Source organism: Elgaria multicarinata, chromosome 18, assembly GCF_023053635.1.
Source record: "Elgaria multicarinata webbii isolate HBS135686 ecotype San Diego chromosome 18, rElgMul1.1.pri, whole genome shotgun sequence".
Classification (NCBI taxonomy): Eukaryota; Metazoa; Chordata; class Lepidosauria; order Squamata; family Anguidae; genus Elgaria; species Elgaria multicarinata.
Window position 1 is genome coordinate 2,773,031 of NC_086188.1, and position 15,602 is coordinate 2,788,632.

Consider the following 15,602-nt stretch of genomic DNA (forward strand, 5'->3'; position numbering starts at 1 on the left):
GTTAGCAGAATCTATCCGCGGATTCCCTTGAAGTTTTAGAAACTCCCTGAAGTACAACCCACAACCAAGTACAGCTGCAGCGTGTTAAACGTCAAAATACCGAGGAGGACTTACAGTGACGGTGCTCATAATAATCAAGCTCAAAGGCATTTTTGAACAATAAAGATCTAAGTGAGGGTGTTGCAGGACGAGGAGGATCTATAAAGCTGCCCCTGCGATACCATTGTGTTTTGTGGTCTCCTGCTTGCTGGGTGGTTTCTGGCTCTTCTTCACCCCTCTGAAACATTCAGTTGCACAAGCAAAAGGCACGCCACAGGGGCAAACATAAAGATCACATTGTCCTTTTTCTTGAAGAGCCATAGCCGGATGCTGAGGGAGGGAGGGTCGGATGGGGACTGGGGCACGGAAGGAATCAGTGTGACTTTGGAACGCAGCGGATGAACACCCCGCAAAACACTTCCACACTTCTCCTTTTCTGTATCTCTTAACATCTCACAGCTTAATCTTTGGGTTTACCTGCTACATGGACAAGGTTTCTGCCACTCTGCCTCAAGCTAGGAACAGGGGAGGCTGAGCAGAGGTAGATTAAGAAGTCGGAGAGCCAACGGCACCCCTCCCACCTCCAAACACACACCAAGCAAACGCCGGCCGGGCAGAGACCCACCTAACGAACGCTGTCTTCTCAGCTAAGCAGGGACAGCGCATCTAAAGCATCTCACGGCTAGCTGGGCAGAGGCTCTGTACGCAGGAGGCGGCCGGAGGAGACGGGGTGGGCAGGGGGACCAGGCCTAGAACGTGGCTGGATGGTGGGAACCACGTAGGCTCAAATCGTCTTCGAACAGTCCCTGGTCCCCGGGACATATGCCTCTGAAGCCAATGGGTCTTGTCTGCGGGCAACTGGGCGCCCAAAATACAGAAAGGGCATTACTCAGACCTGGGTAGAAAAACAGAGCCATGGACAAACGGTTTCAACAGTGACTTGGGGTGGGAAGTTAAGGCAACATGCCGCATATCGCAGCTAGATTTCCCTAAATACTGGCAGTAACATGAGAAGAGACTCTCTTTCCTACGTGATGCAAAATAGATTAAAGCAGCATTTCCCAGCCTGGTGCCCTCCAGATGTGTTGGGTTACAACTGGGAGGGCGGGGGAAGCTGGGAGTTGTTAGCCCAACACATCTGGAGACAAAAAGAAATAAGGAGGAACCCTCACTGAAAGAATGAAAAGAAAGGGAAGGGGTCCCTCCCTCCCTCCCCTCTCGGAGACCCACCAGCTGAGTGCCAAAGCGAGCGATGGGGAGATTTCCCCAGCAGACGTTGTCACCAGGCTGGGATTCAGATGCAGCTCATCTCACACGCCAGAACCTTTAAGGGGGGGGGGGGAAACGGGAGCAGCCGCCTGGCTGCGGAAATACCCCCCCCCCTTCTTGAACTTTGGAGTCGAGGGAGAGGGGCGTGCGTGAAAGACAGCCACGGTCTCCCCGGCAAAATGCAGCCGTTAAACATCCATGCCGAAGGAGGAGCACAAGAGAGGTGGATTGAAAAGTGCTGGAAACGCTACGACTTCAGCCCCCAAAGCGTCCACCGAGTCCTTGGGACGGCTGCGAAGCCGGACACCTCGTTGGTCTTACGATAAAACTGCTTTGTTAAATACCAAAAATACTCTAATTCGTTTATAAAAAGACAGTTTTTAGAGACCTCGCGGGATATAAGTTAGGTGCCGGGGAGGCATCTGGAATGACGCTGGACAGAGAGATTCCAGCGAAGGGCTGAGCCGGACGGGACGGGGCGGCCAGGGCGGCCTTCTCTCACTGGTGGAGGTGAGCCCGGTCATCGGGGCGCTTGATGTGGATCCGCCGGACGCGCTCAATGCGCTCCCGCTCCTCGTCCTCGTCCAGATGGTGGGAGCGGCCAGCCGCCCCTCCGGTCGCTTCCAGCAGCGCGTTATCAGGGCCCCGGCCGTCCTGGGCTTCGTACAGCAGGATGTTCAACGTCTCCTCGTAGATCCGGGCTTCCGGGAATTCAACCTGTACCCCCACAAACAGGTGGAGGTTAGAAGGGATTCCTCATTCTAGGTTTTGCCTCCCACCTTTCTCGCCCCTCACAGTGTCCCTGATTGACTGAGAGCTGCCTCTGGCCTACTTCAAGGCATGCAAGGGAAGCCTTTTTATCATTTTTTAAATGTAAGAGCTGTTTTTCGGTGACCCCTTGGCAAGTACACAACTTCCCACCCTTGGGAAAAGGCGGAATAATTTAGGAAGTGGGCCGGTGGGGTGAGGAGAGCGAATGACAGGATGCTTAATACTCTTTCTGTTTTGTGTGCGTCAATGTCGCTCCTACAAACCGCTTTGGAGCAGGTGGGCAGGAGAATCAAACAGGCCAAATCTGGCTCCCCAGATGGCCACGCCCCTTTCCTCTGACTGCTGATCAATTGGTGCTTTCCCCGATTTGGGGCATTTCCCCCACCCTGAAAGACTGGATGCCTCTCCTAATTTATCAGCAGTAAGAGCTTTAAGCTAAACCATGCCTGTTTTGTTTGGTATTTTGGCCCCGCTCCTTTTGACTTTGGCCCCGCCCACCCCTGGAACGCAGCCCCCGAGAGCTCCTCCGAAACCAAAGGCGGCCCCGAGCCGAAAGAGGTTCCGCACCTTTGCTGTCGAGCCAGGAGAGCCGGGCCGAGGGAAACGCTCACCTTGGTCTGTTTCTTCTCCGTGGCGTACACGATGGACGTGCAGCACACTTCCGCGATCTTGCGCCCCTGGCCGTAGAAAGACCAGCAGCAGATCTCGTCCCCGATGACGTCTTTGATGAATAGGACTCTCCCGTTGAACCGCAGTGAAAGCTTGTCAAAGAGCTCAATGTTCTTCAGCATGTTGTCATCCGAATTGCTGGAGGGGAAAAGGCCAAAGAGAGCTGAGCTGGAGGAAGCTTCGACTCCTGAGCTGCACCCACCACTGCTTTAACCCATCCCACCCTCTGGATATGTCAGGTAAGACCCCCCACTCCCTTCTCTTTACCCTTTCCCAAGCAGCGTTACAAATACTCCTCCTCGCCACCCCTGGGGCAAAACGACGTACTTCTAGGTGCAGGAGAAGAGGTCTCTTACCTTGTGTAGGAGTATTTGTTGTTGCTTCGGTTGTACAGCAATTTAACCGCTGGCTGCGGGAACACAGAGTTGCAGGGATTAGAGTCAGCACAACGTTTTGCGATCCCAGCCCACCTTGAAGTCAAAACTTTGTTGAGAGCAGAGTGGGAGCAAAGCCAGATTCACCGTATAGAACACAGATGTTAACATTCAAGAGGCAGCTGGACAACCACCTGTCAGGGATGCTTTTGGGTGGATTCCTGCATTGAGCAGGGGGTTGGACTCCATGGCCTTGTAGGCCCCTTCCAACTCTGCTATTCTATGTAGTTTGCAGCAAATACATCCTATAGAGGCCGTAACTGCCAGCTATGCATTACGTAGGTCAATGCCCATAAACACAGAAGTCCCATTTAGCTATTACGGCTAAAAAACCTACTATCCATTATGACAGACTCATCCCAGCCACGTTATATGATCCCATGGGTTTAACAATCTGTCACAAAGTCAGAGTGCAGGCAGGGCCAGTGCCAGACTACTTTGCACCCAAGGCAAGGCGAGCTACTTTTACACACACACACCCAAAATATTGCCAACTTTGATTTTTAAGAACAGATGTTTTGTGGGAAAAATAAAAAACACAAAACTTGAAACTGACAAATTTATTATGTTTTGTTCTTAAAACAGCTAATTTGTACAAAACTGTGACCCTTCAAGGTCAGTACTGCGCCCCTCTGAGGTCTGCACCCTGGGCGGCTGCCTAGTTGGCTTAATGGCAGTGCTGGCCCTGGGTGCCGGTGGAAGCAAAGGATAAACGCGCCTTCCCCAACCTGAACGATGGAATTCCATCGGGAGGGGACTGAGCTGGCGAGGGACGGGACAAACCCCTGTCAAGACCTCCTGAGAAGGGTTGAGGCAGGAAAACTAGCGTGGAAATCGCAAGGCTACAACGGTAATTTCTTCTCCCAGCCCTAAGGAGAGGCAGAGAGGCCGAATAATTTTCAGTCTTTGTTTATATCCCACCCCTCATCATAACACGATCCCAGAGCAGTCACAACGTAAGGACCCATCTAGGGTCCTTGTAAAACGCACAAAACCCAATCCTGCGGAAACCACCAACGGGCTGCCCTTCGGTGAACCTGCTCTGACACGAGCGACCGGTCCAGCAGTTTATCCAAAGGCCTGGCGGAAAAGTGGTTATTTGAGTCGGAGCCTCGTGGAAGGGAACCCCCTTGCTCTTACCTTGTTAGAAGTGGCGATAAGTTTTTGCTCTTCTTTGGAGGACGTGATAATGGGCACCTTGCAGAAAGGCTCATAGACGTCTTTGTTCTGTCGAAACAAGAACGCCGGGGTGGGCTTCCTGCCTTGGGGAACCACGTTTCTGCTTATTTCCCACCACCACCACCACCACTGGCAGGAGAGGAAGACCCTCGCCTCTAGTGGTAAAGGGACGGGACGTACACACACACACACACACTCCTCCGGTATTAGCAGCTGTTTTACGTTGAATGCTATAAAGCCCTGGGAACTGACAGGCATCCTGCTAGCTGATGTCACCAGCTTTAGGGATGTTGCAGCACCGTGAGCCCAGCTTCCCATCAACAAAATCAATAAGACTTTGTCATCCACCTGCTGGAGAGGATGTGAGGATAATGGATCTCAAATTCATATGTGTTGGGAGTGTGGCAAGGTAAAGAAGTTTTGGGATAGGGTCTTTAGAGAAATAGGGGGAAAATTACTGACCAAAAAGCACATAAAAAGCCAGTGCTGGCTTTATTGAATATTTTTGTCAAAGAAAATAAAAAGATAAGAGGGGGAAAAATGCTAATAGGATATATGCTGACCGCTGCGAGACAACTAATAGCAAAAAATTGGAAGATGGCAAGGATGCTGACAGTAGGCATGTGGAAAAGGAAAATTTGGGAAATAGCAATTAGTGAAAAATTGACACAGAAGCTACGATTTCAAAGAGGAATAAAGCAAAGAGATAATTTTAAGAAGGATTGGCAAAAATATATAGAATATAAGAAGAAAGAAAAGAATAGAACAACTTTGGCAGAAACTTATAGGACTCTCTGGGACTCCTGAAAAAGAAGTAGGGTTTTTTAATATATATATTTATTGCATTTCTATACTGCTCTTTGGGCGGTTTACAAAACAAAACAATAGTATAAAACCATAATATAAAATACAATATAAAAGCACAACCAAGATAAAAACAGCAGCAATGCAAAAATACAAATTTAAAACAGCAAAGTTAAAATTAATTTATAGACTGTTAAAATATTGGGAGAATAAAAAGGTCTTCTTCACCTGATATAAAAAACACCTCACAAAATAAAATGGGAGAGATAAAGAAAAAGGATAAACCACCCTAGAAAGAAAAATAGGGGAAATCTATGTGAGACGGGGTGGCGGAAGGAACAGGATACAGGGATAAAAGGTGAAGCTTGAAAAGAAAGTACTTTTGTTAAAAAATTTGGTTGAAAAAAAAGTTTACTGTATTTGTAAGTTTGTTTGTGTGTGTGTATGTATATGAAACTTAATAAAAATATATAATTAAAAAGAATCAACAAACTCTTGACCAGGTAAGACTCCCAAGGTATATGGAACACGGGAGGCTGCCTTGAACCGAGTCCGACCCTGGGTCCATTGAGCCCAGCCTTTGCCTGTCCCCTGCTCCGACCGGCCCCTCCCTTCGGGGTCTTAAGGGGACCCACGGCACGCGTACCTGTAGGGCAGCCTGGCACTCGTCCACTAGGCCTTGGACCAGGTAATACTTGGCCTCGGCCAGCAGCTCTTCAATCTCCCGCCGGCTCTCCGGGAGGGGCACGGCGCCGTCCCGCAGGTAGTTGAGGATGGTCCCAAAATGCTTGCCGCAGCGGTCGATCAGGATCCAGCCTGGGAAGAAGGAGAGCCAAGGTAACAGCAGCAGGAGATCAATGGGGCAGAGTGGGGTGGGGAGCCGGAGGGAGAGGCCTGGCTCCTCTGTTACTGGCAATAGGACCACCAGCAGGTCAGGACTCGGGGTTGTTATTATTATTCATTTCATTTCTAGGTTCCCAGATACCTTACAGGAATTGCAGAAAGGGAGGAAGAGGTGTTGAAAGCACCACAATTCCCAGCTGGAGAAAACCCGTGTGTGTGTGTGAGAGAGAAGCTGGTGCGAAACAAAGACGTTGATAGGATCATTATTCATTTTATCCCACTTTTCCGTTAAAGAAAACATGTAACGTTTGCCTAGAGCATCCTAGCCTTCAAAGTGCCTCGTGTGCAAATGCTCAGCTGTCATCCTTACAACCCCCTTGTAAGGTAAGTCAGCGTTAGTACTATCTCCCATACTGCAGATGGGGGAGGCGGGCAACCGGGGCTGCGTGGGAGGGAGGCGGCCCTGCAGAGAGTTGAGATCTGAACCAGGGACTTTCCGATGGGTAGCTCCGTCCCTTCGCCACCCCACCTGGTGCCCTCCGGATGTGTTGAGACTATAGCTCAGCCGGTATGCTTGTGGACTAGTAACATGGGATGACTCATCTGTGAGGCTTACGTGCCGCACCGGTCTCCTCGCGGCCCCCCGCAAGCAACCTGCTAACGTCATTTCTCCAGTGCGTTGCGTTTCCCTTGCACTTAAGAAAAAAGGCAAAAGATAAGGTGGGCTGGTTGATTGCACTTGGGGAGCGTTCCTGATAGCCGCTGGCCAAAGTTTATTCTTGTATCAAGGAGCAACCAGGGAAAATGGAAAAACAAGAGGAACGTTTTCTTCCTAAGCAGGAATTTACCCCGAACCCTCCAGCCCCCTGCCGTGATCTGAAGCAGCCAGAACAAGGCGCTCCCTAAAGGTTGGCGTCATGTGCAGCAAACGACGAGGCCCAAGTTTCCATAAACTCAAGCAAAGTCCAGTTTATGGGCAGCCAGACAAGAATGCGCTTGGAGGGGGGGAGGAAAGAAAAGCTGGTGCAGGAACGGCTCTTGTCCGTTGACAAATAAGGGCAAAGCGAGCCAAAGAATGCGACGGGTCTCGTCTTAGATTAATAGCCTTGCAAAACTAAAATCTGATTACGCTCTTGGGTCTCCGAGCCAGGCGATTTTTCCTAACGGAACAAGGAGCAAAAGGGTTACGGCCCGGCTTTTGTTGGAGCGCTTTACCGTTCAGAAGTTTCAAAACGTGCTCCTTTCCCTCCCACCTTAAAAACGGAAGGGTTCAAATGCCTGGCCACTTCCTTTATTCTCAGGCCCGGCTCTCTCCTTACAACCCTCAAGCATTTGAGGCCAACGAGGAGTTTTCGTCTTGCACTGTACTGCCTGGGGAACGCAGGGAGCTGTAGGACTTTTTTCTGCTGAAATATACATAGGATTGCACCCTTAGTAACTCCAGTAACATGGCTTGGGACCACAATACCTGATGGAACACCTCTCCTGACATGAACCTACCCAGTACACTGCGCTCAACATCTAAGATCCTCCTCTGAGTGCTTACTCCAAAGGAAGCTTGGAGGATGGCAACAAGGGAGAGGGCCTTTTCAGTGGTGGCCCCCTGACTGTGGAATGATCTCCCCGATGAGGCTCGCCTGGCACCAACATTGTTATCTTTTCAGCGCCAGGTCAAGACTTTTCTCTACTCCCAGCCATTTAGCAGCATTTAACAACGCTAAGTTTGTTTGGTTTTTAACGGACCCCACAACTGTTGTTTTTAAATGGATGCCGTTGTTTTTATACCGTTTATGATTTTGATGGTTTTAAATTTTGTATACTTTTTAATGTCCGCTGTTTTTAACTTTTGTAAACCGCCCAGAGAGCTTCGGCGATGGGGCAGTACATAAATGTGATAAATCAAATCAGAGATAACCAAATTTCTGGGACAAAAAAAAAGAGCCTCTAGAGTTTGTGTTTTTTGGTTCCCCTGCTAAAGCAGGGCTGCCCGTGGTCATCGCTCGATCTGCTTCTGCCAAGAAGGCGGCCCTGAGCCCCCGCAACCAGAAACCCATCACACGCTCCTCTTCAGTTTTTAAGAAGAAGCCGCCAGCTCTGCCCGGCCCCTTCTCTCCCAAGCGGCAGCCACCTCCCAGAACCAAACTAACTCAAGAGAAAAGTAATGGGGTTGAATCTCCCACCGGCAGCGCTCTCGGCCTTTAAGAGCCACCCGCAAACGAACTGTTCTTCGAGTTTAGGACGGGGACACAGAGCCTCTTCTGGCTTGAGGTCCATCTCAGAGAAGCTTTGTGGAACGCATTCAAGAGAGGGGGGAGGCAAAAATACAAAAAAATCCCAGCATCTCGTAGGTTCAAGCTCTTTCCGCCAGTAACTGTTAGGAGAGGCATTTCAACCACTTAGAATGTGCAAAAGCTGGAAACCACCAAGGTATTAATATTTGGGGGGCTTTTGAGGAACCCCGGAGGGGAGATTTGACACCTGGGCTGGAGGCTCTGAACCCCTAGTCCAGGACCTACACAATGTGCCCCTAAAGCTGCAAACGCCTGATAAAGACGGGCAGAATGCCAGGACTGGTGCAGGAAGCCTCGCTCGGGACAAATTCCAGGGGCACTCCCGTCGGCAACTACGGCCGTTCCCTGCCTGAACGAAGGCCTTTGCGCCGTAACGATGGCACCGGCATACCCGGCAATGTCCCCAAACAGGAGAAACTCCTGTAGGAAAGGTACTCTGGAGTCCAGGTTGATGTGCTTCCCTGGTTAACAATGATCTCCCGGTGGAGAAGCAACTGTTCACGCCTCTCCCCCACGCGGCTAAGGTGGGCAATGTGGACCCTTCCCGCAGAGGTCCAATTCACACCGTTCGTAACCACAAAAAAAGACCACGAGAACTGGCGTCTACGGGGAGCACCCAGGGGACACATTGCTTCCCATCAGCCTTGCTACAGCGCCCATCAAGACGAGAGAAGCAGTCCAAGACATCTGGAGGGCACTCGGCTGGGCAAGGATGTTTTATATGGGGAGGGGGAAGCAAGCAATGCTGTAGGGCAGCTTCATACAGGTGGGATCTCCCAGGATTGTCCACGCTGGATCCCAGAGTCCTGAGAGTCTTCTCTCAATCTTGACACCTGTTAATGCCAAGACACAGCTTATGGGTTGGAAGGGCCCATGGAGTCCAGCCCCTGGCTCAGAGCAGGAATCCAGTTCAAAGCATCCCTGACAGGTGGCTGTCCAGCCTCTGCTTTGAATACTTCCAGGGACGGAGAGCCCACCACTGTCCTAGCTGTTGGTTCCATGGTCTGACAGCTCTGACCATTAGGACGTTTCTCCTGATGTTCAACCGAAATCTGCCCTCCTGTCACTGAAGCGGATTATTCCAGGTCCTACAGTCTTGGGTGATAGCGAACAGGTTGTGGCCCTCTTCCGTGTGACGGGTACTTGAAACGTGCTCTCACATTCCTCCCCCAGTCTTCTCTTCTCAAGGCTAAACATACCCAGTTCCTTCAACCCTCCCTCATAGGATTTAGTTTCAAGTCCCCTGATCTTCTTCGCTGAACTGGGGATCTTCTGCAGGCAAACTAGAGGTTTTGCCTCAGAGCTACTCTGCCCATCCTCGCATGAGAACCAGCTCAAAGACATTTCGGAAGAGGATCCAACCTCTTCCACAGATCCCTGGATTTGGCTCTGTGGCTTATTCCCACCCCAAACCGCTTCCCTGTCTCTTATTTTCTCTTTGGCAAGGGGGTTAAATAAGCTCAATGAGAGGGAGAGGAGCAGGGCTCAGAGATCTTTACCGGTCTGCTTGCACGAACTTCCCAGCCATCCAACGCCCCAGAAAGAACTTGCAAGCGGTTTTCCACCAGAGAGCAGCCATGGAGTCCGCTTTCTTTCAAAGCTTGTCTAGTTTGCAGAATTTACTGTGTGCAGTGACCGCTAAGTGCTTGGAAACAGCCTGCTCTAGTTGAAGGGAGTTCAGGCCAGATAGTTCCTCTAAGCTATTTGCCTGGGGCTTGGACCGGAGAAGCCTGTTGTGCCCTCACTAGAGGAATCCTTCTCCGAGGAAGGAGAGCCTCCAGAAACAAGGGGGACACTACATCAGCCTCTGGCACCCAACTGAGAGGAGCGTGGGCCTACCGGGGAGACGGCTCCAGGTCCTTCCCTGTCAGGGGGAAGTGGATGCTGACTCTGGAGCAGACGCTGAGCAACCCCTCGACCCCCGGGAGCCTCAAGCGACAAGCCAGGAGGCCTCTTGTAAGAAGGAGTGTTCGCTTGCAAAGACAGACTCCTCAGGAGAAGATGACTCCTCTTGAGTAGGGCTAGAGAGCTCTAATGGGCAGCAGCTGAGCCTGGGTGGGGCTTAGCAGCGTTTGTGATTAAAAGCCTGCAGTCGGAGCTTGCTAGTTGCTGGGAAAAGCATCTCAACAGCTTCTTCTGGTCGCCTGACCTTGCCTTGTGCTAGGACCTTGGACTCTCTGCCGCTTGACTATGCATGTATTGGACTGTGCTTTGACCCTTTGCTGTTTGACCACTCCTGCTTTGCCTGGACTCCCTTCAACAGGACCCTGTCTGCTGGAACGTTGGCCTGGGTTATGACTTGGCCCTGTGCTCAGCCCTATTGCTGGGAGGGCTACAGCCGACGCAGGGCCAGAGCCTCACGTCAGCATCTTAGAAAGCATGCCCACCCTGCGCGCCTCCCTTCCCGCAGCCCCTTCCTCCCCATACCTTCGCTGTCCGTGAGGACCTCCATCCGGCCGCTGAACATGGCCTTCAGCATGGTGTCCTGCTTGGTCAGTGTCTGCATGGTGGTGTAGTACAGGGCCCCGCCGATGTTCAGCTTCACGTACTTGGAGCTCGGGCTGGCGCCTTTGAAGGAGGTGGTGCGAGTCGTGGCTGCTGGCACTGCTGTGCTCACCACCGTTTCTCCAGACATCTCTTCCTGCAACGGAGAGGCAGCCTTCGGGTCACCTTGTCTTAATAGAGGTGCATTCACATGCGACGTGGCCCTAAGAGGGGCTTGGCCGGAGCAGACCGAAGGGTGGCCTGTCTGTCCGGCAGCCGGCTCCCCCCACAGTTGTCAAACAAATGCCTTGGGGGATGCCCACAAGCAGGCCACAAAAGCCACAGCAAACCCCCTTCCCTGCTGTATGTGTGCAGGCAGGTGGTATTCAGAGATAGACTGTTCCTGGAGGTGGAGGTTCCACAGCTAACACAGCGGTGAGAGTGTTGGACTGGGAATCGGGAGACATGGGTACTAGTCCCCACTCAGCCGTGAAGTTGACTGGGTGACTTTGGGCCAGTCACTGGCGCTCAGCCTAGCCCACCTCAGAGGGTTGTTGTGAGGATGAACTAGGGAAAAAGGGGGAGGACCATGTAAGCTGCCTTGGGTTCCTTGTAAGAGGAAAAAAGGCAGGGTAGAAATGCAATGATAAATAAAAATAGCTTCTGATAGACCTGTCTGTCTCCACAAAGCCTCATATGCGTGTGTACAGAGCCTTCTGCAACCTGGCACCCTCCAATGTGTTGGACTACAACTCCCATATGCAGACTGAGGATTATGGGGGTTGTAGCCCAAACACCTGCAGGGCATCGGGTTGTTGTGGGGGAGGGCTACTACTGTACATGGTGTGAGGCAGCATGCAGCATCACAGCCGAGCACGAGCAGGGCTAGGAGAAAGGACCTTTGCCATGAGCAGGTGGAGGCGTCGGGAGGCTTTTCGATCAGCCTCGTCCAGCAGGTGCAACAGGACCCAATGACCCTGAAAAACGAGGGCTGAATGTCTAGCTCAGCACCGATTGGATGCATCCAAACCACTTAAGCCTTTTGAAGAATTTTAAGGCGCCGTCCTTTACAAAAGCCAGCAGCAACACCATTTGCAAACCCTCCCGCGCAACTGGTTTTTTGGCTTTCCCGTGGGCAGCAGCGCTGCACGAGCATCGGAAATGGCTCCTGGACTTTGCCGCCTTTCATCATAAAGACGCAGTTTCGGCCTACCTCAGCTGTTGACCTTCTGAAACGTTTTTGAGCATGTGGGGGGGGGGGGAGTGCAAAGGAACTCTTGTGCTGTGACCCGTGAAGGGGAAACCTGCATCAGAGGAGGACGAGGAGCCACTTCAGCCCTGGAGAAAAGTGGGTACAAGGCTAACAATGTCTTCCAGGGAACTAGGGGGCCGCCCAGCCCTAGGGCCGCGTCTGGTCAATGTTGGTGCTTATCTTCCAGGCTGATTCACCTCTTGGCTTCCTCCATCTGGAAATGGTACAGTCACCTCTCCCCCTCCCTCCCGCTCGCTCACAAGGCCTCCTTTCTCTGTAACCAGGGCCTGGCTCCCCAGTGCAAATTGCTAGACTCAAGAAACTTTGGAGTGAGTCGGATTTTCCAAAGCACAGCTAAGACAATGGAATAACCTCTCTAATTCCGCCATCTTACTGATGAATTCTGTGCTCCTGGAAGTATAAGCCAGGGGTGGGCAAAAGACAGATAAGGATGAAACCATTTCCAGCCGGTAGCTGGATTAGTCTATAAAAGCATAAACAACAGCCTTGTGGCACCTGGAAGACTCACAGGTTTATAGCTCACAACATCAGATACATGTTGTGGAGTATTATGGAGAGTTTCAGGTTTATATACGCTACATACGGTGGGGAACGAATTGTAAACAGTGAGATCTCTTGATGATTTGCAATGGATTGAGGTTTCTGACTCCAATTGTTTAGCAGCTGCAGCAACAAAATCATTTTTTCCACTTAAATTAGGATGCTGATATGAAGAAACTTGGGGAAACCAGGAGTGGAATTTGTGTACGCTCACTTCTGGTCCTGAATACAAATCCTTTGGGTCAGAATGTGCTCAGAAGCATCCTGTTCTTTAAGGCTGGGTTTATACAACCCGCTAACCCACCGTGAGTTATCGTGTTGTCTGAACTCAGTGCTTTTTCTGCAGGGTGGGTTAACGTATTGTCTGAATGCAGTGCGTTTTCCACAGGATGGCTTGTGAACTGCGTAGGTTCATTTTCCTCAAACAAGCGAACTTGAGAACGCACAGGGACCCCTGCCCTAGGGAGTTGGAGGATGGCTGGCTGGGGGTGGATGTTGTAATCCAATAATTTAGAGGGTATCAGGTTGGGGGAATGCTGTGCTACAGACTAACATGTCCTACCCTTCTGCCACCCAGAGCCACCAGCCGGAAGTGTGAACCCCCCTTAGAGCTAACCAAGAGGACAAAGAAGAAATGAAACAGGTAACAGTTGCACAAACCTCTTTTATAATAACAGGCCGGGCTTTTGCACTCACAATAAGCTTAGATCAACAACCAGCGCATAACAATGTGATTATCGCAGCCTTAAAGCCTACATGATTGGGGTGGGTGGGGGAATTAAAACCTTTCAAGTTGCCCTGATGCTAATGAGAGGGCTTTGAAGGGTGGGTCAGCGACCTTTAAGGCAGCAGCTACATTATTCGGGTGGATCTGCCATGCAGAGATGCGGAGGAAGTAAATCAATAATGAAAAGCGGGCGAGCAGGGCTTGAATGTTTCATGTGGGATCTGTTATCAGGAAAAGGGAGCTTCAGCTGCCACCTGATCTCAGGGGTGCAGCACAAAACTGAAAAGGCAGGACCAAAAAACAACCAAACAGGGAAGGAAGAGTCCAGGCCGGGGTGGGTGGGAGGTGGAGTTTAGCGGGGACAAATCTGCCTTGCTTAGGTATTCCTGGCATGGCCAAAGCAGCATCTGACACCAGGCTCCTTTCTGGGTCAGAGCAGAGATGATTCCTGTGTCACATTTCTCTTTACGCTCCCCCCCCGCCCCAAAGACCCTTAAAGCGGCTTGCATAAACCACATAAACGCTAAAGCACAGAACTGTGTTAAAAATAATACTACAAGGTCAGTTCAAACAGTCTTCCCCAACCTGTTGCCCTCCAGGTGTCTTGGTACCACAACTCCCACCATTCCCAACACACCAGGTTGGGGAAGGATGGTAATAGGACGTTGGTTCTCAAAAGGGTGGCTAACAGGTTGGGAGTAGGTGGGGCGGCTCTTAGGGCTCCCCCCAAGCTATTACAGCTTCCCACCTATCCCCAAGTTATCACAGCTGCCCCCCCCCCGTTCTTTGGGTCCCAGTTCCCCACAAGTTATCAAGAGTCCCCCCTCCAAGCTGTGAGTTCCCCACTTATTCCTAAGGTGCTAGACCCTCAAGGTGTTAGGAACACCCTGCTACCAACTATCTCTGCAGAGGCCACCAGTGAGGGAGGAAGCAGCAGCCAGGCACCTCTCCACCGTGCCTGGGTCCAGCTCCAGCTGAGAGCCCCCTCCCTCCTGCTGTCACCTGTAACTGCTGAACTTTCCAACTAAGATTGTAGTGCCTGAATTTGCTTTCCTTTCCCCCCTCCTCCTCCTCCCTCCCAATCTCCTTTCCTTTTGTGTCATGTCTTTTAGATTGTAAGCCTGTGGGCAGGGACTGTCAAGAAATACTTTTGTAAGCCGCCATGAGAGCCTTTTTTGGCTGAATGGCGGCATAAAAATCCTTAAATAAATAAATAAATAAATAAACACCCTGTCTCCCCCCCCCCCGCAAGCTGTCAGGGACTCTGCCTCCCCCATGCTATAAGCCCCCCAAGGTATTAGGGCTCCCCCAAACTATTAGAGCTCCCCATCTACTCCCAAGGTTTTAGGGGCCCCATAGCTATTTGTGCTCCCCGAGCTATTATGTATTAAGACATCTGTATCCCGCCCTATATCACAAGGATTCCAGAAACCCCCCCACCTATCCTCAAGCTGTTAACCCCCTAAGCTATTACCCCCCCCAGTTCTTTGAGTCTGATCTCCCCCCAAACCTGCAAGCTATCAAGACTCTCCGAAGCTATTAGTTCCCCACCTTTACCCAGGGTGTTTGTCCCCCAAGGTATTAGGACCACCCTGCTTCCACCCCCCAAGCTATCAGCACCCACGTCTCTCCCCCCGGGGGCTTTAAGCCCCCCCAGCTATTAGGGGTTTCCCCAAGCCCCCACATCCAAAGCATTACCCCCCCCCAGCTCCATCTGCCCCCCCCCGGGTGCTCACCATGAACAGCCCCGCGCGAGGCCTCCCCCCTCAGCCAAGACGGTCCCTGCTGCGAAGAGGGAGGAGGAGGGGGAAGAAACGGGTGACGCACACAAGGAGGGAGGGAGGGAGGGGGCGGGGCCTGCCCCCCAATTTCCTCTCTCCCCCCTCCTTCCTACCCACCCACCCCGCTCTTTTCCCATCTGCCTTTGCGCCCTCCTCCCGGCTCATTGCCATAGGCGCAAAGAAGGCTGCGAGCCCGGAACAAAAAGGACGGCGGAACCCGCGTCTCGCCGGCTCCTGTTTCCGGACGGAGCGCTGAGAAAAGGGAGCCGGTAAGTTTGTGCCGGAAGTTCAAGCGGTGGGGCCCGTCTAGCGCTTTTTCTCGAAGGCCTCCGGGCTCGCCTTGCGTCGTGGTCATAGAGAAACAGAGGGAGGGAGGGAGAGAAACACCGACTTCCGGGCCGATGGCCGGTTCCATCCTCAGGACCGGAAGCGGCGCTCTATGGTCCCGGGGGGTCCTCCTTGGACCTCTGCCGGGAAGGCCGCTCGGAGGGCGGCTGC

General features: G+C 51.8%; 1 protein-coding gene across 1 annotated transcript; it reads right to left on the minus strand.

Moving 5' to 3' along the window:
• Positions 1-1,239: 1,239 nt before the first annotated feature.
• Positions 1,240-15,136, minus strand: KCTD10 (potassium channel tetramerization domain containing 10). Its single transcript, XM_063143957.1, has 7 exons — positions 15,060-15,136; positions 10,727-10,940; positions 5,812-5,981; positions 4,323-4,409; positions 3,105-3,157; positions 2,691-2,886; positions 1,240-2,025 (listed from the first exon to the last, which is right to left on the minus strand). Exons 1-7 carry the CDS (start codon positions 15,060-15,062, stop codon positions 1,807-1,809), a joined length of 942 nt encoding a protein of 313 aa, XP_063000027.1. The 5' UTR covers positions 15,063-15,136; the 3' UTR covers positions 1,240-1,806.
• Between the last annotated feature and the right edge of the window lie 466 nt (positions 15,137-15,602).

Bases quoted from the DNA above. Each gene is read 5' to 3' on its own strand.
- KCTD10 (XM_063143957.1), bottom strand. The intron at 3,158-4,322 runs GTAAGAGCAAGG...GTGTTCCCGCAG, and splicing joins TTATCGCCACTTCTAACAAG to CCAGCGGTTAAATTGCTGTA. The intron at 2,026-2,690 runs GTGAGCGTTTCC...GTGGGGGTACAG, and splicing joins CGGAGAAGAAACAGACCAAG to GTTGAATTCCCGGAAGCCCG.